The sequence below is a fragment of the Mauremys mutica genome, chromosome 1 (assembly GCF_020497125.1).
Source record: "Mauremys mutica isolate MM-2020 ecotype Southern chromosome 1, ASM2049712v1, whole genome shotgun sequence".
Classification (NCBI taxonomy): domain Eukaryota; kingdom Metazoa; phylum Chordata; order Testudines; family Geoemydidae; genus Mauremys; species Mauremys mutica.
In genome coordinates, this window is record NC_059072.1 from 369,639,852 (window position 1) to 369,664,526 (window position 24,675).

Here is a 24,675-nt window from a genome sequence, read left to right on the forward strand (position 1 = left end):
ATGCAGAGATAAATTTTCTCGATACTTTAAATGACTGCTTCATGGAGCAGCTGGTACGGGAACCCACAAGGGGAGAGGCAACTCTAGATTTAATCCTGAGTGGAGCGCAGAAGCTGGTCCAAGAGGTAACTATAGCAGGACCGCTTGGAAATAGTGACCATAATAAAATAGCATTCAACATCCCTGTGGTGGGAAGAACACAACTGCCCAACACTGTGGCATTTAATTTCAAAAGGGGGAACTATACAAAAATGAGGGGGTTAGTCAGACAAAAGTTAAAAGGTACAGTGACTAAAGTGAAATCCCTGCAAGTTGCATGGGCCCTTTTTAAAGACACCATAATAGAGGCCCAACTTCAATGTATACCCCAAATTTAGGAAAACAGTAAAAGAACTAAAAAAGAGCCACCGTGGCTTAACAACCACATGTAAAAGAAGCAGTGAGAGATAAAAAGACTTCCTTTAAAAAGTGGAAGTCAAATCCTAGTGAGGCAAATAGAAAGGAGCACAAACACTGTCAACTTAAGTGCAAGAGTGTAATAAGAAAAGCCAAAGAGGAGTTTGAAGAACGGCTAGCCAAAAACTCCAAAGATAATAACAAAATGTTTTTGAAGTACATCAGAAGCAGGAAGCCTGCTAAACAACCAGTGGGGCCCCTTGATGATCAAAATACAAAAGGAGCGCTTAAAGACGACAAAGTCATTGCAGAGAAACTAAATGGATTCTTTGCTTCAGTCTTCACGGCTGAGGATGTTAGGGAGATTCCCAAACCTGAGCTGGCTTTTGTAGGTGACAAATCTGAGGAACTGTCACAGATTGAAGTGTCACTAGAGAAGGTTTTGGAATTAATTGATAAACTCAACATTAACAGTAAAAAGGGCTCTAGGGGTGAACCGGGCAAATTAGTTGAAACAATAGTAAAGAATAAAATTGTCAGACACATAGAAAAACATAAAATCTTGAGCAATAGTCAACATGGTTTCTGTAAAGGGAAATCGTGTCTTACTAATCTATTAGAATTCTTTGAAGGTGTCAATAAACATGTGGACAAGGGGGATCCCGTTGACATAGTGTACTTGGATTTCCAGAAAGCCTTTGACAAGGTCCCTCACCAAAGGCTCTTACGTAAATTAATCTGTCATGGGATAAAAGGGAAGGTCCTTTCATGGATTGAGAACTGGTTAAAGGACAGGGAACAAAGGGTAGGAATTAATGGTAAATTCTCAGAATGGAGAGGGGTAACTAGTGGTGTTCCCCAAGGGTCAGTCCTCGGACCAATCCTATTCAATTTATTCATAAATGATCTGGAGAAAGGGGTAAACAGTGAGGTGGTCAAGTTTGCAGATGATACTAAACTTCTCAAGATAGTTAAGACCAAAGCAGATTGTGAAGAACTTCAGAAAGGTCTCACAAAACTAAGTGTTTGGGCAACAAAATGGCAAATGAGATTTAATGTGGATAAATGTAAAGTAATGCACATTGGAAAAAATAACCCCAACTATACATACAACATGATGGGGGCTAATATAGCTACAACAAGTCAGGAAAAAGATCTTGGCGTCATCGTAGACAGTTCTGTGAAGATGTCCACGCAGTGTGCAGAAGCGGTCAAAAAAGCAAACAGGATGTTAGGAATCATTAAAAAGGGGATAGAGAATAAGACTGAGAATATATTATTGCCCTTATATAAATCCATGGTACGCCCACATCTCGAATACTGTGTACAGATGTGGTCTCCTCACCTCAAAAAAGATATTCTAGCACTAGAAAAGGTTCAGAAAAGGGCAACTAATATGATTAGGGGTTTAGAGAGGGTCCCGTACGAGGAAAGATTAAAGAGGCTAGGACTCTTCAGCTTGGAAAAGAGAAGACTAAGGGGGGACATGATAGAGGTATATAAAATCATGAGTTATGTGGCGAAAGTGGATAAGGAAAAGTTATTTACTTATTCCCATAATACAAGAACTAGGGGTCACCAAATGAAATTAATAGGCAGCAGGTTTAAAAGAAATAAAAGGAAGTTCTTCTTCACGCAGCGCACAGTCAACTTGTGGAACTCCTTACCTGAGGAGGTTGTGAAGGCTAGGACTATAACAATGTTTAAAAGGGGACTGGATAAATTCATGGTGGCTAAGTCCATAAATGGCTATTAGCCAGAATGGGTAAGAATGGTGTCCCTAGCCTCTGTTCGTCAGAGGATGGAGATGGATGGCAGGAGAGAGATCACTTGATCATTGCCTGTTAGATTCACTCCCTCTGGGGCACCTGGCATTGGCCACTTTTGGTAGACAGATACTGGGCTAGATGGACCTTTGGTCTGACCCGGTACAGTCTTTCTTATGTTCTTATGTTAAAATAGATAAGAAGTGTGGAAAAAGGAAAATATATAGCAAGTAATTCAAATCGGAAGTTATAAACATTCATATGGGACTTTATGAGACATCAGGGAAAACTCCATGCTTGGCAAGTCTAAGGATAGCAAAAAGGAGGTTATTAAGTATATTAAGAAGAAAAGAAATCCTAGAAAAGTTTTATGCCAATTCCTAGAAGGAGAAAGGAAACTTGTTAATATCACAGAAAATGTAGATGTGTTCACAGAATATTTTTGTTCTGCATTTGGAAAGAAGCAGTTTGAGGTGCTCATTTAACTTGAGGTGATGAAATACTTTCCAGTCCATTAGCTGTCAAGGAGGATGTCAAACAGCATCTACATAGAACCTTAGAGTTACAAACACCAGAGTTACAAACTGACTGATCCACCACACTTCTCATTCAGAACTACAAGTACACAATCAGGCAGCAGCAGAGCCAAAAATAAATAAATAAATAAGTCCAAAAACTGAAAAAAAAGCAAATAAAGGACAGTTCTGTATTAAACAGAAACAATTAAAAAATAAAGTGAAATTAAAAAAAAATGTTTGACAAGGTCTTGTCAAATAATTTCAGTTCTTTAACAGATTTAATTTACACATTTGGTTGATCAAGGGAACTGCAAAGATGTAAGAGACTTTGATTTCTCTGAGGCATTGGATTTAGTCGGGGAAAACATTCAGATAAAAAAATGAACACTGTACAATATCAGTACAGCACATATTTAATGGACTAAAAACTGGCTAACTGACAGATCTCAAAAAGCAGTTGTCAATGGACTATTGTCATTGAATGGGGGTGTTTCTCTCAAGGTTCCATAGGGATCAGATCTAGGCCTGATGCTATTCAATATTTTCATCAATGATCTAGAAGCAAATAGAAAATTACTGCAGATAAAATTTGTGGATGACCCAATGATTGGCAGAGTGGTCACAATGAGGTGGCCAGGGCAGGCACACTGATTGATTTGGAGCATTTGCCCATGCAAACAAAATGTTGTAATACAGTGAATCGCAAAGTGATCCTCTCGAAACAAGGAATGTAGGACCAACCCACAGGCCAGGGCACTGTATTATGGAATGCAGGGACCCTGAAAAGGATTTGGGATCACTGGGGACAGCTAACTCACCGTGAGCTCCCAGCGTGATGCTGTGGCCAAAAGGTCTGTTGTGGTCCTTGGATATATAAACAGGGAAGTGGTGAGTGGGGGCCGGGGAAGGATTTTACCTCTGCCTGTGGCATTGGTGAAATGTCCTGGGGTCCACATTTCAAAAAGATGTTGAAAAATTGGAGAGGGTATAGAAAAGAGCTAAAAAAATGACTGGATGATAGTAGAAAAAATGGCACGCAGAGAACGAGACTTAAAGAGCTTCATCTATACATCTTGTCACAAAGATGATCAAGCAAAGATGTTCCTGGGGAGAAAACCGTGGGTAACAATGGGCTCTGTAATCTAGCGGAGAAAGGCAGAGCAAGGCCCAGTGGCTGGAAGCTGAAGCCAGACGTATTCCAGTAGGAAATAAGGACCAAATGTTTAACAGTGATAGAATCATAGAATCTCAGGGTTGGAAGGGACCTCAGGAGGTCATCTAGTCCCACCCCCTGCTCAAAGCAGGGCCAAACCCAACTAAATCATCCCAGCCAGGGCTTTGTCAAGCCTGACCTTAAAAACCCCTAAGGAAGGAGATTCCACCACCTCCCTAGGTAACCCATTCCAGTTCTTCACCACCCTACTAGTGAAAACGTTTTTCCTAATGTCCAACCTAAACCTCCCACTCTGCAACTTGAGACCATTACTCCTTGTTCTGTCATCTTCTACCACTGAGAACAGTCTAGATCCATCCTCTTTGGAACCTCCTTTCAGGTAGTTGAAAGCAGCTATCAAATCCCCCCTCCTTCTTCTCTTCTGCAGACTAAACAATCCCACTTCCCTCAGCCTCTCCTCATAAGTCATGTGCTCCAGCCACCTAATCATTTTTGTTGCCCTCCGCTGGACTCTATCCAATTTATCCACATCCTTCTTGTAGTGTGGGGCCCAAAACTGGACCCAGTACTCCAAATGAGGCCTCACCAGTGCTGAATAGAGGGGAATGATCACATCCCTTGATCTGCTGGAAATGCCCCTACTTATACAACCCAAAATGCCATTAGCCATCTTGGCAACAAGGGCACACTGTTGACTCATATTCAGCTTTTCGTCCACCGTAACCCCTAGGTCCTTTTCTGCAGAACTGCTGCTCAGCCATTCGGTCTCTAGTCTGTAGGAGTGCATGGGATTCTTCCGTCCTAAGTGCAGGACTCTGCACTTGTCCTTGTTGAACCTCATCATATTTCTTTTGGCCCAATCCTCTAATTTGTCTAGGTCCCTCTGTATCCTATCCCTACCCTCCAGCGTATCAACCACTCCTCCCAGTTTAGTGTCATCTGCAAACTTGCTAAGGGTGCAGTCCACACCATCCTCCAGATCGTTAATGAAGATATTGAACAAAACCGGCCCCAGCACCGACCCTTGGGGCACTCCACTTGATACCGGCTGCCAACTAGACATGGAACCATTGATCACTACCCGTTGAGCCTGACCATCTAGCCAGTTTTCTATCCACCTTACCGTCCATTCATCCAGCCCAGACTTCTTGAACTTGCTGGCAAGAATACTGTGGGAGACTGTATCAAAAGCTTTGCTAAAGTCAAGAAATAGCACATCCACTGCTTTCCCCTCATCCACAGAGCCGGTTATCTCATCATAAAAGGCAGTTAGGTTAGTCAGGCATGACTTGCCCTTGGTGAATCCATGCTGACAGTTCCTGATCACTTTCCCCTCCTTTAAGTGGTTCAGGATTGATTCCTTGAGGACCTGTTCCATGATTTTTCCAGGGACTGAGGTGAGACTGACTGGCCTGTAGTTCCCTGGATCTTCCTTCTTCCCTTTTTTAAAGATGGGCACTACATTAGCTTTTTTCCAGTCGTCCGGGACCTCCCCCGATCGCCATGATTTTTCAAAGATAATGGCCAATGGCTCTGCAATCTCATCGGCCAACTCCTTTAGCACCCTCGGATGCAGCGCATCCGGCCCCATGGACTTGTGCTCGTCCAGCTTTCCTAAATAGTCCCGAACTACTTCTTTCTCCACAGAGAGCTGGTCACCTCCTCCCCATACCGTGCTGCAGAGTGCAGCTGTGTGGGAGCTGACCTTGTCTGTGAAGACAGAGGCAAAAAAAGCATTGAGTACACTAGTTTTCTCCACATCCTCTGTCACTAGGTTCCCTCCCTCATTCAGCAAGGGGCCCACACTTTCCTTGACTTTCTTCCTGTTGCTAACATACCTAATGAAACCCTTCTTGTTACTCCTAACATCTCCGGCTAGCTGCAACTCCAAGTGTGATTTGGCCTTCCTAATTTCACACCTGCATGCCTGAGCAATACTTTTATACTCCTCCCTGGTTATTTGTCCAATCTTCCACTTCTTGTAAGCTGTTTTTTTGTGTTTAAGATGAGCAAGGATTTCACTGTTAAGCCAAGCTGGTCGCCTGCCATATTTACTTTTCTTCCTACACATCGGGATGGTTTGTTCCTGCAACCTCAATAAGGTTTCTTTAAAATACAGCCAGCTTTCCTCAACTCCTTTCCCCGTCATGTTATTCTCCCAGGGGACCTTGCCCATCAGTTCCCTGAGGGAGTCAAAGTCTGCTTTTCTGAAGTCCAGGGTCTCTGTTCTACTGCTCTCCTTTCTTCCTTGTGTCAGAATCCTGAACTCGACCATCTCATGGTCACTGCCTCCCAGGTTCCCATCCACTCTGGCTTCCTCTACTATTTCTTCTCTGTTTGTGAGCAGCAGGTCAAGAAGAGCTTTTCCCCTAGTTGGTTCTTCCAGCACTTGCACCAGGAAATTATCCCCTACACTTTCCAGAAACTTCCTGGATTGTCTGTGCACTGCTGTACTGCTCTCCCAGCAACACTGATGTTGCTCAACTTTTTGGACAAACTGGGAAGGGAAGTGGTGGATTCCCCAGCTCCCCATGGCTGCAGAGTCAGACTGGATGCTCACCTGGAAGATCTGCTTGAGGGCTTGTCTACACTTAAAATGCTACCGCTGCTCTACCATAGCGCTTCAGTGTAGACACTACTGACGGCAGGGGTTCTCCCAGCAGCATAGGGAATCCACCTCCCCTCGACCTCATATTGCCTGCACCCAGGTGAGGTTGATACAGTGACATCACTCAGGGATGTGCATTTTTTTTGCTGGAGAATTGTGTCCAGTTTCGGTCACCAGTGTACAGGAAGGATACAGAGAAACTGGAAAGGATCCAGAGGCAAGGGACAAAGAGGATCCAAGGGGTGAAAAACAAGCCATACGAGGAAGCTGAAGGAACTGGAGATGATTAATTTAGAAAAGAGGAGATTAAAAGGGGACATGACCGCAGTCTTCAGATACTTGCAAGGCTGCTACTATAAAAACAGATGGAGAAAAGTGGTTCTCTTTGGCCACAGTGGTACGACAGAGTCAATGGGTTCAAACTACAGCACAGCAGATTGAGATGAAATCTCAGGAAAAATTTCCTAACTGTAAGAAGTGGAAGACAATGGAGCAGACGCCTCAGGAGGTTATGGGAGCTAACAGAAGCTGGGCAGTCGTCTGTCTAGACCCAACAAAGCCTGCACCTTAGCAGACCAGCTGACCCTTGTGGTCCCATGTCACCCTGGGGCTCTATAATTCTATGATGTAAAACCCTAGTGTACACTAGGTCTTAGTCAGACACAAGTCATAGGGCTCAATACAGGGGTAAATGTATGAAATTCAGTGGCCTATGTGATGTTCTGTCCCTATGATCTAGAGGCCCTGAGACCACTTAAAGAGACAGATTATGAGTCTGCTTAACAGACACGTGGCTTTTAGCTCATGCAGTAGAGGCTGATGTGCTAAGCTTCAGAAGCCCCAGGTTTGATCCTGCCCACCAACGATCGGGTTCTGTTCTGTCAGCTAGGGGAGGTGTGTAACCCACAAACCTTCTGAGTGTTGTGCTCTGTCCCATCTAGTGACACCAAGATCACTTAGAGAGAGAAATTTGGCATCTGCTCCATGGCCTTAGCTAACAAGCATGTGGCTTTTAGCTCATGCAGTAGAGGCTGATGTTCTAAACTCCAGAGGTCCCAGGGTTCAATCCCACCCGCCGACGACTGTGGTCTGTTGGCATTACACAGGAATTTAGACTGGATGACCTAATGGTCTGTTCTGGGCTTAATCTCCATGAATCTATTGATAAGCAAAGTAGATCTGGCATTTATATTTACTGTGTCTCACAACACAAAAAGAAGGGAACATTCAATTTCAATAATCCATATTGAGCTTGTGGAACTCCTTGCCACAGGCATTATTGGAGCACAGAGCTTAGCTGAATGGGATTCACAAATGGATTGGCCATTATAGACACCACCTTTAGTTAAGTCTGTCTGACACCTTCCATTAGGAGACCTCATTATCAGTTGCTTATAAGTTTGCCAAACTGTTTGGATTGAAATTTCCCACACTGGGTGTCTGCTTCCGGCTGAATTGTTTTTTTTAAGTTTCAGGCATGACAGATCAGCCGACTTCTCGAATGAAGCCAGGAAAAATGATGTCTTGCCCATGCTGAAAAATTCTTAGAATTGTTCCTGTGAGGAGCCCTAGCACCTCCAGGCTTTACGGCAGATAAAAGTCAGGTAACAGCCTCCCCACCCCCATTAACAGCCAGAGCCCTGAAATGTAAGAGGAGGAAGTGACAGTCTCTGTGCATTAACAGCTGGCTTCTGAGGTCTTTACTCAGTTCTTACTCCAAGGGGAATTTTCCCGCAGTGGGGCCTGAGCAAAGTATGGGCCATGGCCTCAGAATTTGTCTGTGTATTGTCCATCGACTAACAACTTTCATCCGGAAGGATTCATTGGGCCACTGAAATGCAGCCACCTTGTGGCCATCATCAAGGGGGGAGGGGCACAGCAAAGAGAGACGTTTTGGCCCACGATACTGGAACAAACTCACCCTCTGTGGCAAGGGCCCTGGGATATTTAATGGCTGTGCAAAGCAGCAAGGACCCCAGACTTACTGTCTATCCTATCATGCCCACGTCGCACTGGGTTTGTCGAGGGGGTGAGCTCCTCAGCAAGAGATGGTGCCTGTGAATCCTGAGATGGAAGCGTCTTCCCTGGGAATCCCCCTCAGGTAGCCGTGTCCCACACCTCTGTCAGCCCAGCATCTGCAGCAATATCCCAACCGAGGAGCCGACACAGGGGTGTGCACCATTTATAACATAGCTCTGTGCAATCCCCGTGGGGTTCGCTCAGCCTCTAGGGGAGAAGTGGCATCTGAATGTAAACAGGCTGGTGACAAGCTTGTTTGTGATTCTGTGCTATTTATCCAGCTATAGCAGTAAACAGTAATTAAGGGACCTTCCCACAGGAAGATGAGAACTCTCGGGTTCTCCACTGAGTCAGAGGGGAATTGGCTGCTCTGTGCATTTGTGTATATTTAAAAATTATAGCTGATTAGGAAGAAAACTAGGGATAATGACTAGATGTCCTTAGGGCCTAATACCCTGTAAATGCCAAGGATAGCTGGGTAGATAGTAGACAGACACATCTGGAGAAAGATGACCGAGGGGAGATATGAACACTTTCTGCAGGCACACGGGGCTGCCACTGATGTATCAGAGATCGATAATTTTCATCAATAACTATCACCATACTGTGCAGCACCTTTCGTTGAAGGGTCTTCAAAACCCCTAGTAAAGGAAAGTCATTATGAACATATCCCCATTATACAGATAGTTAAACTGAGGCACAGAGTTGGCCTCTTCCCATTCACCCCTAGTAGTTCTCTGGGACCTTCTTAAGACTGGTGGTTCATGACCCGTATATTTTATTCCCCTGTCACCCGGTAACACCAGCTTGTGACGTTATTGATATAATGTGGGACCATATAGGACATGCTTGCAACCAAGGTCCTGTAGTGGCACCAAATCTTATGTAAAGTGGGTCATATGAGGTGTCTAAGACCAGGTTATGGGTTGCTGGTTATGATTATGCTGTCTGGGTGCATGTGTCATTTTTTAGTTGAAGTTATGAGTATTGGCTCTGTTCTGTCTGTACTTCAAACTTGTGCTGTGCTTCTGGGACACATCCCAGACAAGTTGGTGTTAGCTCTGCCTAGCCTGCTTGAGGGCCCCTTAAGGATCATCATCTACACAACTGACCCATGGAGAGGAGGCAGATATGCTTTGTATCTCAGTAAAGTGCAGGAGCTTGCCCATGTGACTCCAGACTCCATTTGCTGTAATTTTCCACAGTAAGGACAAAGAGGTTCTTACACCTGGAAAAGCCTATAAAAGGCTGATGCCTCATCTCCATCTTGTCTTCAATCCTGCTTCTTACCTTACTTTGTTACAAACTGAAGCTCTGAAAAAAGGACTGAATGACCCATCCCAGTGGGGGATGTTCCAGAGACTTGATTTGAGCCTGCAGTTTACTCCATCATTGATACAAGCCTGATCCAAGAACTTTGCCATTATTGTATGTAATTGATTCCATTTAACCAATTCTGGCTCTCATCTATATCTTTTTCCTTTTATGAATAAACCTTTCGATTTTAGATTCTAAAGGATTAGCAACAGTGTTCTGATTTGTATATTTACCTGGGTCTGGGCCTTGATTCTTTGGGATCGAGAGAACCTTTTTCCTTTATTGGGGTGTTGGTTTTCATAACCATTCATCCCCAGGACAAGTGGCACTGGTGGCGATACTGGGAAATTGGAGTATCTAAGGGAATTGCTTGTGTGACTTGTGGTTAGCCAGTGGGGTGAGACCAAAGTCCTCTTTGTCTGGCTGGTTTGGTTTGCCTTAGGGGTGGAAAAAACCCAGCCTTGGGCTGTGACTGCCCTGTTTTAAGCAATTTGTCCTGAATTGGCACTCTCAAGTTGGGTCCTGACAGAACCGCATCGTCACACATGTCATTTTGAGGGATCTGGACATTGTCATCAGGGTTTATCTCCATCTTGGGATCTCAGTATTTTTCCACTGACTGGTGTTGGAACCAAGCTTTGAAAGAAATGATAGAATCATAGAATCATAGAATATTAAGGTTGGAAGAGACCTCAGGAGGCTATCTAGTCCAACCCCCTGCTCAAAGCAGGACCAATCCCCAACTAAATCATCCCAGCCAGGGCTGTCTCAAGCCTGACCTTAAAAACCTCTAAGGATGGACATTCCACCACCTCCCTAGGGAACCATTCCAGTGCTTCACCACCCTCCTAGTGAAAAAGTTTTTCCTAATATCCAACTTAGACCTCCTCCAATGCAACTTGTTCTGTCATCTGCCACCACTGAGAAGACCCTATCCCCTTTCTCTTTGGAACCCCCTCACTTTTCAAATACCCCCTCACTCTTCTTTTCTGCAGACTAAATAACCCCAGTTCCCTCAGCCTCTCCCAGTAAGTCATGTGTCTCAGCCCCATGATCTAGCTGTGGCCTCACCAGTGTCGAATAAAGGGGAATAATCACTTCCCTCGATCTGTTGGCAGTGCTCCTACTAATACAGCCCAATATGCCATTGGCCTTCTTGGCAACGAGGGCACACTGCTGACTCATATCCAGCTTCTCATCCACTGTAACCCCCAGGTCCTTTTCTGCAGAACTGCTGCTCAGGCAGTTGGTCCCCAGCCTGTAGCAGTGCATGGGATTCTTCCATCCTAATTGAAGGACTCTGCACTTGTCCTTGTTGAACGGTTTTGTAGCTGCATCACTGGTATTCATTTTTCTGCTTTCTTAAGCTTATTTCCCTCACCCAAAATATAGAAACAGAAATTAACAAAACTGTGACCTTCTCCTCACTGTTCTTAGCCACTGCACTTAAGACTCACTTAAAACAAATATCAGTGTTTAAAGTGTGAACTCCACTTGAAGTAACAAGCTATACATGCACCATGCTCTCTGTGCCACTCTGACGTTCCACTGGTGTTATCCGGACCAGTGATCTGCTAGGTAACCCCAATCCTCGACTCTGGGAGTCAGGCTTACCCTGCTGTGAGAACCCCCACTCCTGGGCTGTTCACGCACAGCCTCCGTTATGTAAGCTGCTTCCAGCTACATGAGAGAGCACTTTTGGCCAGCCACTGTTTGGATTGTGCAACCAAATGACACTAGCCAATATCTCTGGTCCCAGACACATCCTTAGGAACCTCCGTCTTGCAGTGTCCGGTTATATCCGCCTGACGCTTCAGGCTTATATGAGTTTGTCAATGGAACAAAGAAATTGATATATACCAGGCTTGTTATCCCAAGGGGAGTCTCTGACTTGCTTCAAACCAAACACACTGCTTCAGGTAGAATAAAAAAGCGCATTGAGGCTGGATCTAGACTGTTCTCAGTGGTGGCAGATGACAGAATAAGGAGCAATGGTCTCAAATTGCAGTGGGGGAGGTTTAGGTTGGATATTAGGAAACACTTCCTTAGAGGTTTTTAAGGTCAGGTTTGACAAAGCCCCGTCTGGGATGATTTAGCTGCAGATTGGTCTTGCTTTGAGCAGGGGGTTGAACTAGATGACCTCCTGAGGTCCCTTCCAACCCTGATAGTCCATGATTCTTTGATTGTATGATTTATTAACTCCAAAGATAGATTTTAAGTGATTATAAGTCAAAGCACAAGAAGTCAGATTTGGTCAAATGAAATAAAATCATAATGCATTCTAAGCTGATCTTAACACGTCCAGTGCCCTTACAAACTTAGATGCTTCTCACTCACAGGCTGGCTGGTTGCCCTTCAGCCAGGCTCTCCCCTTTGATCAGTGCTTCAGTTGCTTGGTGGTGGTGTCTGTATGGAGGTGGAATAGAGAGCCAGGGAGTCTCTCCCTTTTATCGTGTCCTTTCTTCCATCTTGGTTTTGCCCCCCCACCTTCAGAGTCAGGTGAGCATCACCTCATCATAGTCCCAAACTGACCCAGGGAAGAGGGTGACTCGCTTGAGAGTCCAACAGATTGTTCCATTCATGCCCTGATGAGGTGTGAACTGCCCCTCTGCTCTTGGAGAATTTTTGCCTGGGCTTGTTTTAAGCCATGGGGATACATTTTTAGCCTTATAACTATATACATAAAATTACTATAACAACAATGCTCAGTGTATCATGAGCCTTCCGAAGATATGTGACATGACAAACTTTGCATTGGATACCACACAAGTGTATTATAAGGATGAACATGGGGGTGCAGGGTGTTCCCACAAGGTACAGAATGTCACACTGGCTAAATGGTTGATCTCTTGGGATTGAAACGACCCTATGTCTGATTAAACTTGTTTTCAGTAACCACTTATCATGGAGTCCAGATTCTGGGTGGTGACCCAAGCTTTGGAATGCCTCAGGAGACTGCATTTTTAGCTTCTTGTTAACTAATGTGGTGAAACAGAAGATTACTTTTGTTACCAGCTGGGTATAATCTAATGATGGAATAGCCATCAGTCTGGGGTCAGGCTGCCCTATTTCTCAGCAGTTTGTCCTGAGGTACAGTGACACATGGATACAGAGTTGACTGTTGAGAAATGCTTTACAGACTATTACTCACTACTCCCAGGAAGTATCCCCCTTTTACAGATGGGGAAACTGAGGCAGACGGACGGGCTTAGGCTCTCTCAGGCCTGGTTCACACAGTCCATGCAGCAGCAAAGAGGCCTTGTGCTCTCCCTCCATTGGTTTCTTCAATCCAGGGGATCTCCTCTGATGTCAGTGGGGCTACATCCACTTACATGAGCTGAGGAATTGGCCCATGTCATTTAACTAGAGATAAAGCATCAGCAGAGACCAGTGAACTGGGACCAAAGACGCCCAGCTCTGCCACCGAATTCCTGGGTCACTTTTGGAACAGCCTCTCCATGCATTAAACAGAGATGATTATTTATTATTTCTAGTGTGCTGCTAGCAAAAGGTCCTAATCAAGGCCTTCGAGTCACACCCTGCACTGATTTGGTTCCTTACAATATGTCTTTGGGCCTCTGTGCACTGTGTGTGGTCCCTGGTAAACAAGCAAGACAAGACTGAAGACCGAGCTGTGTGGAAACCTGTTTTTGTGGCTGCAGTTTTTAGCTGTTTCTTTAGTAAATTCCTCCTCTTTAGGAAGGACGTCAACTCCACTGATCACAACACACAAATAGCCTCAGTGCATCTAATACAACCCAGACAAATTGTGCTGGGGGTCAAGACTCCCAGTTCCTATTCTCAGCTCTGGCACCAAATCATTGTGTGGCCTGGGGTAAATCACTTTACCTTGGTGTGGCTCAGTCCATCCCATGACATGGGGATAACGCTGCCTAGCAGCCTCGCTAAAGATGAGGTGATCAAAAGCATCATCCAGAGCATACATGAGACTCAGTTTCACTGTTCACCTTCAGGCCCTGGGCAACAGATGCTGTTCCAGAGAAGGTGCCATGTATGTGTGTAAACAGCCGGCGAATGGAAGGTGTGTCATTGATCTCCCTCCCTGTGAGCGACCAACGCCTCTGCCCAGCTTCCACCCTTCCCAGCTAATGCAGGGGACCATTCTTCCACCTCTCTCAGCTGGTGCCCACCTAGCTTCAAAACTGATCCCTTGCCCTGCCCCCGAGGCCCATCCCCACTGCAGGGCTCTGCCTGCTACAGGCCTCCCACCAGGAGGAACAAAGAGGAGCTGAAAGCGAAGGAAACAAGCCACACAAGGGTCTCTGCCCTCAGGACTCTGTAGCTGAGCTCCAGGGCCCACAAGCTGCACGGTGCACAATCTCGCCTGCCTGCCTTACAACCCTGCTACCAACCATCAACTGCTTTTATACGACTTCCTGTCTTCTCTCTCTGCTCCTGATTGGCCTGTCGACCCCAGCGCTGCATCCTCGCTGCCCTCACTGCAGGCTCCTTGTCAGGCTGCAGCAGCTCCCATCCTGGCTGGGAGGGGAGGATATGGAGATGATCCAGCATGTGGCTGGGGGCGGGTAGGAGAGGAGAGAGTGACAGGCAGGGTTTTGGGGGAAAACGTGCAGAAGTGGGTGGTGCCTTGAGGTCAGTTGTGGCACTGGGTTTGGGGCTTTGGGGGAAGAGGCGAGGCAGGACCTCAGACGTCCAGTTACCAATAATTAGAAAGTTGGAACCTGTGATGGGTTAGATCACAGAATACAGATAAGATCTCACCCTCAGAGACATTTCAATACGTTTCTTTCACAGACTGGACACCTCCCTAGTCTGGGCACAATCCTTTCCCCTGGTACAGCCCTTGTTCCAGCTCCGGTGGCAGCTAGGGGATTCCTCATGATGGCTCCTCTCTTTGTTCTGTTCCACCCACTTATGTATCTCTGCATAAAGTGGGAATTTATGTATCTTTTGCATAAGGCGGGAATCCTTTGTCCCTCTCTTGGTTCCCCCCCACCCCGCTTCTCAATGGAAAGACACCAGGTTAAAGATGGATTCCAGTTCAGTTCTACTCTGACCTCCTGCACAACGCAGGCCACAGAATCTCACCCACCACATGTCACTGCAAGACTTCATTGCCCACTTGCCAGCACACACGTCTACAGGAAGACTTACAGGTAAAACACACCCATCTGCAGTCAATTGCCCTAGTTAATGGGAGTCATCAAGATTCCAAACCACCATTAATGGCCCACACTTTGCATAATTACAATAGACCCTGAGAGTTGTATCTGAAGCTAGAAATATGAAATACAAGAGTGGTACATTTGTACAAATAGGATGATCACACTCAGCAGATTATAAGCTTTGTAATGATACCTTACAAGAGACCTTTTGCATGAAGCCTATTCCAGTCACATTATATGATTTTATGAAAATATGCTAGAGTGCAATGTCACAGAATCTCTATGTGTTATCGTGCTCTGCAGAGACCGATTCCCAGTTTGTCATAGTGTCAGAGCACAGTGAGGTCAGAAAAGGGTTTTAATGTCCCTGTGACTGGCCATTAAGGGATTCAGGGAAGGGGGCCCAGCACCATGTCACCAGCCAGCTCTGCACGGAGCTTGGTGCGAGAGCCAAAAATCAGAAAATTTAGGTCCCTTTATGAGTAAAGAGATGGAGCAGCTTGTCCCGGATCTGCTTGGTCTTCACCCCATAGATGATGGGGTTTAGCATGGGAGGCACCAGGAGGTACACATTGGCCATGAGAATGTGGAAATGCAGGGGCACATTCTGGCCAAACCGGTACGTGAGGGAGGAGAAGAGACCAGGGATGTAAAACGCTAAGATGGCACAGAGGTGGGAGCCGCAGGTCCCAAAAGTCTTCATCCGGGCGTCCTTTGTGGGGAGGCTGAAGATGGCCCTGAGGATCTGGGTGTAGGACACAGCAATAAAAAATACATCCAGACCAATCACACAGAATATCACAAAGAGGCCATAATAATTACTGATTCGGGTGTCGGCGCAGGCCAGCTTCACCACGGCCATGTGCTGACAGTGTGTGTGGGGGATGATGTTGGTTCTGCAGTATGGCCACTGCCTCGCTAGGAGGACATAGGGCAGAACAAGCATGCCATTGCGCAGCACCACAGCCAGGCCGATTGTGGCCACCACAGGGTTTGTCAGGATGGTGGAATGTCTCAGAGGATGGCAGATGGCCACATAGCGATCAAAAGCCATGGCCACGAGGATCCCAGACTCCATCATTGAGAAGCAGTGAAGGAAGTACATCTGGGTGAGGCAGGCACTGAAATCAATTTCCCTGGAATTGAACCAGAAGATGCTGAGTGTTTTGGGCAGGATGGACGTAGACAGGAGCAGGTCAGTGATCGCCAGCATGCAGAGGAAATAGTACATGGGCCCATGGAGGCTCGGCTCCCTCTTCACGACAAACAGGATGGTGAAGTTCCCCAAGATGGCTATGGCATACATGGCGGAGAAGGGGATGGAGATCCAGACATGGGCTGTCTCCAGGCCAGGAATGCCCAGCAGGATGAAGGTGGAGGGGTTCTTGAAGTCAGTGGTGTTGGAATCTGACATGGAGTAGGGGAGAAGGTGTCCAACTCTGAGGCAGAACCGTGTCTTCTGCATGTACCGTACATTCCCCTGACTTGTTGTACCCAGGGTCTAGGGTGATGGTCACAATACAAATTCCTGAATGGAGAGACAATGTTAATATGAGACATTACATGCAGAACTGGAGGCTGTTCTCATAGGTAAAGCAGATTGGTCGCTCTTTACAAACTGAAAAATGACACTTTCATTATTCTGAGAAATGAATTATGAACAATTGGCCCTAGTAATGCCAATTCCTAATCTCATGGTGCTCCATGCATCAGTAATTCCTACACATCTGGGATTGTTCACCATTCACCTAGTTGCTCAAAATCTGAGAGTGGAAAACAGCCAAACCTTTGCCAAGACATGTGCCAGGGGAAAACATTCCAATTAGAACACAGCTCAGGGAAAAAACCTAGGCGTCATTGATTGCAGCTCCACGAGACACTGGCTCATTCACAGTACAGTAACTCCTCACTTAAAGTCATCCCAATTAACACTGTTTTGTTGTTACGTTGCTGATCAATTAGAGAACATGCTCGTTTAAAGTTGTGCAATGCTCCCGTAAAACATCACTTGGCAGCAGCCTGCGTTGTTCACTGCTTGCAGAAAGAGCAGCCCGTTGCAGATAGCTGGTGGGGGCTTGGAACCAGGGTGGGTTGGCAGCCCCCCCATCAGCTCCCTGCTCCCCTAAGCTCCCTGTGCAGCAGCAGCCCAGCAGGCTATCAGTTGCCGGCACTTCAGCTGTCCCTAGCCCCACTGCCCTGTGCTGCTCCTGCCTCTGCATTGGAGCTGCTTCCCCCCGGGAGCTTCCTGCTTGCTGTGGCGGGGGGAAGAAGAGGATGACTAATATCAGGGTGAACCCCTCCCCCCTGCTCCTGCCACCCGCTTACCCCATCTCCACAGAGCAGGGGACACGACAGGGCTCAGGACGGAGGGAGTTTGCCGGCCGCAGCTGCTGTCTCAACTTCCTGATCTTAGCGTGGGGTCAGCGTACTTAAAGGGGCAATGCCCATCTCTATCTTACACAGGGGGTGTGTCTGTCTCTGTCTGCTACGCCGGCTCCCCTCTCTCTACATTAAAGGGAGGACCTGCCGCCAAAGAAACGGCGCGATTTAGCTGCCGCTGAACTGCCGCTGCTCGTCTTCCTTTTTTTTTTTTTTTTTTTTTCCACTTGGGGGAGCAGAAAAGTTGGAGCCGGCCTTGCTCCCAGCTGGGGATGCACTTCAGAGACTGGACTTGAACCTGCAGTTACCCCGTCTCTGCTACCAGCCTGAACCAAGATCTTGGCCATCACTGTATGTAACTGATTCCATTTAACCAATTTTAGCGCTCAGCTCTGTTTCTTTCTTTTTATCAATAAACTTTTAGATTTTAGATTCTATAGGGCTGGCAACAGCGTGATTTGTGGGTAAGATCTAACTTATATATTGACCTGGGTCTCGGGCTTGGTCCTTTGGGATTGAGAGAATCTTTTTCCTTTTACTGGGGGATTGGTTTTCATTTGTCCCCATACCGAGTGGGACTGGTGGTGATACTGGGAAACTGGAGTGTCTGAGGGAATTGCTTGTGTGACTTGTGGTTAGCCAGTGGGGTGAGACCGAAGTCCTCTCTGTATGGCTGGTTTGGTGCCTTAATAATAAAGGACACCCAGCCATGGGCTGTGACTGTCCTGTTCTGAGCAATTTGTCTTTACTTGATACTTTCAGTAGTGTCCTGCCAGAGGCAGAATTCTTACGAGCTAAAAAGCCACGATTCCAAAGCCAAGAAAGTGGGCAACTTTAGCTGAAAACCCACTTCATTGGCAAAGTGAAGGCAGCAGTTGTGGGGGGGAGGAAGCAATATATCACAAATGGGGACGGGGAATATAGATATAAAGCAATACAAATTGGAAGTTACGAAAATTGATAAGGGATGTTAAAAACATCAGAGAAAACTCCATGCTTGGCAGGGCTAAGGATCACAAAAAGGAGGTTATTAAGTATATTAACAACAAAATAAATCATAGAAAAGGTTTAGCCAATTCCTAGAAGGAGAAAGGAAACTTGTTAATGTTGCAGAAAAGGTAGATGTGTTGCAGAAATAGTTTTGTTCTGCCTTTGGAAAGAAGCAGTATGAGGTACACATATCATATGAGGTGATGAAATACTTTCCAGCCTATTAGCAGTGAAGGAGGATGTTAAAGAGCATCTGCAATAGAACTCTAGAATTCAAACACCAGGGTTACAAACTGACCAATCATCCACACATCTCCTTCGGAACCAGAAGGACACAATCTGCCAGCAGTAGTAAAATCCTAGTGTAGACCAGGCCTTAGTCACACACAAGTCATTGGGCTCAATACAGGGGTAACTGGGTGAAATGTAGTGGCCTGTGTTACACAGGAGGTCAGACCGGATGATCAAATGGTCCCATCTGACCTTCAACCCTATGAATCTATCGATAAAGAAAGAAGATGAGGCATTTATATTTAGTCTGTCCCACAACATACAAACAAGGGACCATTCAATGAGATGGACAGAAAAGAGCGACATTTTGGACAGTGATACTGGAGCAAACTCATCTCCTGTGTCAAGGGCCCTGGCACCTTTAATGGCCATGCAGAGCGGAAAGGACCACAGACTTTCTCTATGCCCATCACACCCACATTGCACTGGGTTTGTCGAGCAGATGAGCTTCTCAGCAGGAGATGGGTACCTGTGAATCCTGAGATGGAAGTGTCTTCCCTGGGAATCCCCCTCCGGTAGCCGTGTCCCACACCTCTCTCACCTCAGAATTTGCAGCAACATCCCACACCAAGAGCTGACAGAGGGCTGTGCACCACTTATAATATAGCTCTGTGCAATCCCTGTGGGTTTGTCCAGCCTCTAGAGCAGATGCAGCAAATGGATGGAAACAGGCTAGAGACTGGAGACGCTCTAGCTAATGTCTCTTTCCATGTCTGTGCTTCTGTGCTCTTTATCCAGCTTTAGGAGTAAACAGTAATGAAGGGACCTTCCCAAAGGGAGACAAGAACTCTTGGGCTCTCTGCTGAGTCAGAGAGGAATTGGCTGCTCTGTGTATTTTTGTATATTTAAAAATTATAGTTGATTAGTAAGAAAACTGGGAATAATGCCGAGATCTCCATAGGGTCTGATACCCTGTAAATGCCCAGGATGGTGGGTAGGTAGTAGGCAGACAGATCTGGAGAAAGATGACTTGGGAGATACACTCAGTTTTTGCTCATGCACGGGGCTCTCGCTAAGGGATAAGTGATCTGTAATTCTCATTAGTAACTATCATCAAACTGTTAGACTAAAAGGATTCTTTTCTCCAGGAATCAGGCAAACACAGACCATACTGAAGGAGATTTATTCACGGTACTGGGAAGACTGACAAGCAGCTTCAAAAATATGGTGCCATAGTGGCCAGTTATATACATTCTCTTATCAATTCATTTGCATGTATCTGTACATACAGAGACAGACATTGTTATAACTCAAGAGAAAACCCTGAACAAAGATAAAAATAAGAACAGTACGAACATATAGAGGCCATCCTATTACATCAGGCATCTATGGCTACCTTGCAGGGGAAGGAGGGGGTGTGTGGGGGGGGGTAGGGATGAGCACTTACAGATATCTGGTGGGCTGTGAAGGGAGGGTTTACTGGGCGGGCATTTGACCATATAAGTGTATTCCTGCTTGATTTGCAGTTTCTGTCTTAGCTGTTAGCTAAATTATCATGTCAGTTTCTGTCTTTTCTGTTGGCTAAATTTTAACTCCTTCCTGACAATACCATGCAGCAATTTCATTGAAGAATGTCCAAAACACCTAGAAAAGCAAAATCATATCCCTATTATACAGATAGGTAAACAGAGGTACAAGGAGACGTGACTTTGCCACGGTCACACAGAGAATGACAGACAGACTCCATCAGTCCTGTCTTCCCTGCTGTAACCATGGTCTCTTTGTCAGTAACTGAGCGCATGAGGAGAGGGAAATTGACTCACGCTCTAGCAGGGCCTGTTCGTTGGGTGGGTGGGACAGACGTCCTCAGGGGGCAGCCTGGAACTGGGATACTGCTAAGCCCTCTGGCATGCCAATCTGGGCCCCCTCTCACACTGGGAGGCTGTGACAAGCTGCAAGTCTCCCCAGGTCAGACAGAGCCAGGGACACACCCCGCTGCAGGTACATGAAAGCTTTCACTAGCCAGCCATGAACCAGCAATAGAGAAGCTCCAGCCAGTTCCCCCACAGCTCCCCAGCCTAGGACTGCAGGGCTGTACCGTCTCGGCCTGGTCAAAAGGCTGAGCAGTGTAAGTTTATTACCCAGGCCACCCCATCCTCAATGTGGAGAGCAGAACCCACCAGCCCCTCTTCCTGAGCAGATGTCCCCTTTACATTTCAAACAACACACTGTAGTAGGTAAAAAAATATATAAAACAGATTTATTCACTAGAGAAAAATAGATTTTAAGTGGTTATAAGTAATAGCAAACAGATCAAACTTGGTAACTTTAGAAATAAACAGAAATGCAATCTCAGTTGTATACGCTAAACAGGACTTGAATCAAGCCGTGTCTCACCCTGATGGTACACACAATCCACCAATCTTCCATGCACAGGCTAGAAACCCCTTCAGCCTGAGACCACAGCCCCAGTTCAGTCCGTTTTAATTAGGCGTTTCCAGGTGTTCAGCTGTGGGGGGAGTGAGGACAAGTGATGACGTCTCTTACTCCTGCTATAGCTTCTGCCATGCGGAGGCAATGTCATTGTCCCAAACAAAGCCTCCAGCACAGTTAGGGGATAAGGTCAGACACAAGATGGAGTCCGGTGTCCCATGAGCTGGTCACATGCCCTTGCCTGCTTCGATGAGTCATAGCAGGGACCATTACCCATATCCTGCCTTGAACATTCACAGGATAGTCCATCAGGTGGGGATAATCTTCTTCTAAGGTGTGACGTTATTGATATAAATGGGGACCATATAGAACATGGGTTGCAACCAAGGTCCTGTAGTGGCACCAAACCTTAGGTAAAGGGGGTCATCTAAGGTGTCTAAGACCAGGTTAGGGGTTGCTGGTTATGATTATGCTGTCTGTATGTCTGTGTATCATTTTGTAGTTGAAGTTATAAGTATTGGCTCTGTACTGTCTGTATTTTGTATTATGCTCTGCCTCTGGGAAGTGTCCCAGACAAGCTGATGTTAGCCCTGCATAGCTGGCTTGATGGCCCATTAAGGGCCATCAGCTACACAATTGACCCATGGAGAGAAGGCAGACACGCCTTGTGACTCAGCAAAGTATGCAGAAACTTGTCCATGTGACTGCAAACTCCATTTTGGCTGTAAGTTTCCACCGTGAGGACAAAGGGATTCTTACACCTGGAAAAGTCTATATAAGGCTGATGCATCATCTCCATCTTGTCTTCAATCCTGCTTCTGACCTCTGGAGGGACTTTGCTACAAACTGAAGCTTTACACAGGGGACTGAACGACCCATCCCGGTGGGGGATGTATTCCAGAGACTCAATTTGAACCTGCAGTTTACTCCATCATTGCTGCAAGCCTGAACTAAGAACTTTGCCATTACTGTATGTAATTGATTCCATTTAACCAATTCTACCTCTCTTCTCTACCTTTTTCCCTTTGTAAATAAACCTTTAGATTTTAGATTCTAAAGGATTGGCAACAGCGTGATTTGTGGGTAAGATCTGATGTGTATATTGACCTGGGTCTGGGGCTTGGTCCTTTGGGATTGAGGGAACCTTTTTCTTTTATTGGGGCATTGGTTTTCATAACCATTCATCCCCAGGACGAGTGCACTGGTGGTGATGCTGGGAGACTGGAGTGTCTAAGGAAATTGCTTGTGTGACTTGTGGTTAGCCAGTGGGGTGAGACCAAAGTTCTTTTTGTCTGGCTGGTTTGGTTTGCCTTAGAGGTGGAAAAACCCCAGCCTAGGGCTGTAACTGCCCTGTTTGAGCAATTGGTCCTGATTTGGCACTCTCAGTTGGGTCCCGCCAGAATCGCACCGTCACATAAGGCCTATTGTGTGTTTTAGTGGGCTGTGACCGGGGTCCCAGGGGAGCCAGCTGAGGTCACTTAATTAGGGTGAACTGTTAAGAATGGGGCAGGCAAAGCCCAACAAGCTGGTGGATATTCCAGTACTTAGATTTACCAAGCCAGCCCCAAACAGCCTCTGTGTTACCTCACTGGTTACTCAGAAGCCAGCAACACACTTCCCTGAAAGTAACCCACCCTCAGGCCTCCACCTTGATACCCAAGTCAGATAGGATGAGGATTAATGAAAACTCTATTTCATCATATAAAAGAAAAGGTTCTACCAATCCCAAAGGACCAGACATATGACCGCCCAGGTTAATGAATGTTTCAGATCTTACCCAAATACATGCTACAGCCAACTCTTATTAACTAAACTAAAATTTATTAAAAAATACAAGCGAGAGTATAGTTAAAAGATCAACATACATACGGCCATGAGTTCAGTTCTTGATGTTCAGATTCATAGCAGCTTTTGTAGTTGCCAAGAGTTCTTTTGGAATTTAGTCCATAGGTTATAGTCCAATGTCCAGTATCACATTCAGGGTGTACCACCTTCACTGGGATCTCATCTTGTGACTCAAACTTCCCCTGATGAAAGTTAAGCAGATCTGAGATAAACAGGATTGGGACCCATGGGTCTTTTATAAAATGTCAAGGTTTCTTTGACAGGTTGGAGTCCCTCAGGGAACAACGGGCACTCGTTTCCTAAGCGTCATCGTTATTTATTCACACAGATTACCATAAGGCAATTGCCTGCTTTTCCACCATTCACAGGTGAGTTGCTCTACATTTCAAAGAGAGATGAATACCGTGATATCCTGTGTTTACAATTGATTTAAACGCTAGAATGGTCTTTTGATCTCTGAATTAACAGAATACAGCAGAGACAAGGATTGCTGATTACACTGTTGACCACTACCCATATATATGTAAATACACAAAAACACAAACATTATCTCTACATATGTCTTTAAGAGTTGAATTTGTGTCATTTATCCTGCACGATGCTTAACCCTTTCTGGCCATGCATCACATGGACCATTACCTTGAATGGTTTATCCAAAATGTGCTGGCTAGACTGGATGTAAACTACCTCATGGGTGTTACCCAGGAGCAAACACATTTGACTGGTATATGGACTGGTATATAGTCCATATTGATAACTTTAGGTACAAAAATAATACATGCACACAAATAGGGTAATCATAGTCCGCAAATCATAATTTTCCATTGAGAGCTTATATAACATACCTTATATAAAACACCGCATAATCATATCACCATGGTAAATATGGGGGTGCCTGGGTATTGCTTTGGGGCACAGAGAGTCACGCCTCATCCCTTAGTTTACTGCCGGAGTGTTAGTCACTGAGCGATGCGCAGGCAGTGTGCCCGAGGCCCTCTTTAGGTTTTGACCTTACAACTCCCAAGTGCTGCAAACATTGTAGTGTTACTAAGACCATTTTTTCTAAAGTTCTGTGCACCTTTTAACACTTTGTAGGTCAGCCCTGTGATCTCAAAAGTCAGGTAGTGCCTTCTCTGGGCTGCTAGAAAACCTCTCTTTGTATCTCTGCAGCATTGTTAACCATTGTGTTTTTCCAGCTGGTAATAACTCAATACAGATATTCATCAATGCCATGGGGTGTTGTGCCTCAGTTTCCCTTCCACACAGCAGAGCAGGTTTATTATCATTTCCCTGCTGTGACAAGCTTTGAGCAGTATCCCCACAGGGCTCCTTGTTTACTACTCCTAGCACAAGAGTTCTCAAACTGGGTGTCGGGACCCCTCAGGGGGTCGCAAGGTTATTACATGGGGAGTCGCAAGCTCTCAGCCTCCACCACAAACGCTGCTTTGCCTCCAGCATTTATAATGGTGTTAAGTATACAAAAAAGTGTTTTTAATTTATAAGGGGGGGTCGCACTTAGAGGCTTGCTGAGTGAAAGGGGTCACCAGTGCGAAAGTTTGAGAACCACTGTCCTCGGATGTCCAAAAGCTTTTCTCAAAAATCATGCACATTAAATTTTTTTGTATGATTTACCATCAGTACCAAATTCTTTGTTATAACCTTTACCATTAGCAACAAACTTTGCATTATGAGATTTAACACCACCACAAAATCTTTTATCACAGGTAGGCATTTCCAAGTATTTTTCTTATATCGCGCCTTCTGCTTAGAGAGTTTGGTTTCTTCAATACCCATTGTGTCTTTCAACATTTCCCTGAACTTTAACATGTGTTTAGTTATTGGTTGTCCTTTC

At 45.7% G+C, this 24,675-nt stretch overlaps 1 protein-coding gene across 1 annotated transcript; it reads right to left on the reverse strand.

Moving 5' to 3' along the window:
* Positions 1-15,411: 15,411 nt before the first annotated feature.
* On the reverse strand, positions 15,412-16,359 carry LOC123350877 (olfactory receptor 52E4-like). The gene has a single exon (XM_044989721.1). It carries the CDS (start codon positions 16,357-16,359, stop codon positions 15,412-15,414), a length of 948 nt encoding a protein of 315 aa, XP_044845656.1.
* Between the last annotated feature and the right edge of the window lie 8,316 nt (positions 16,360-24,675).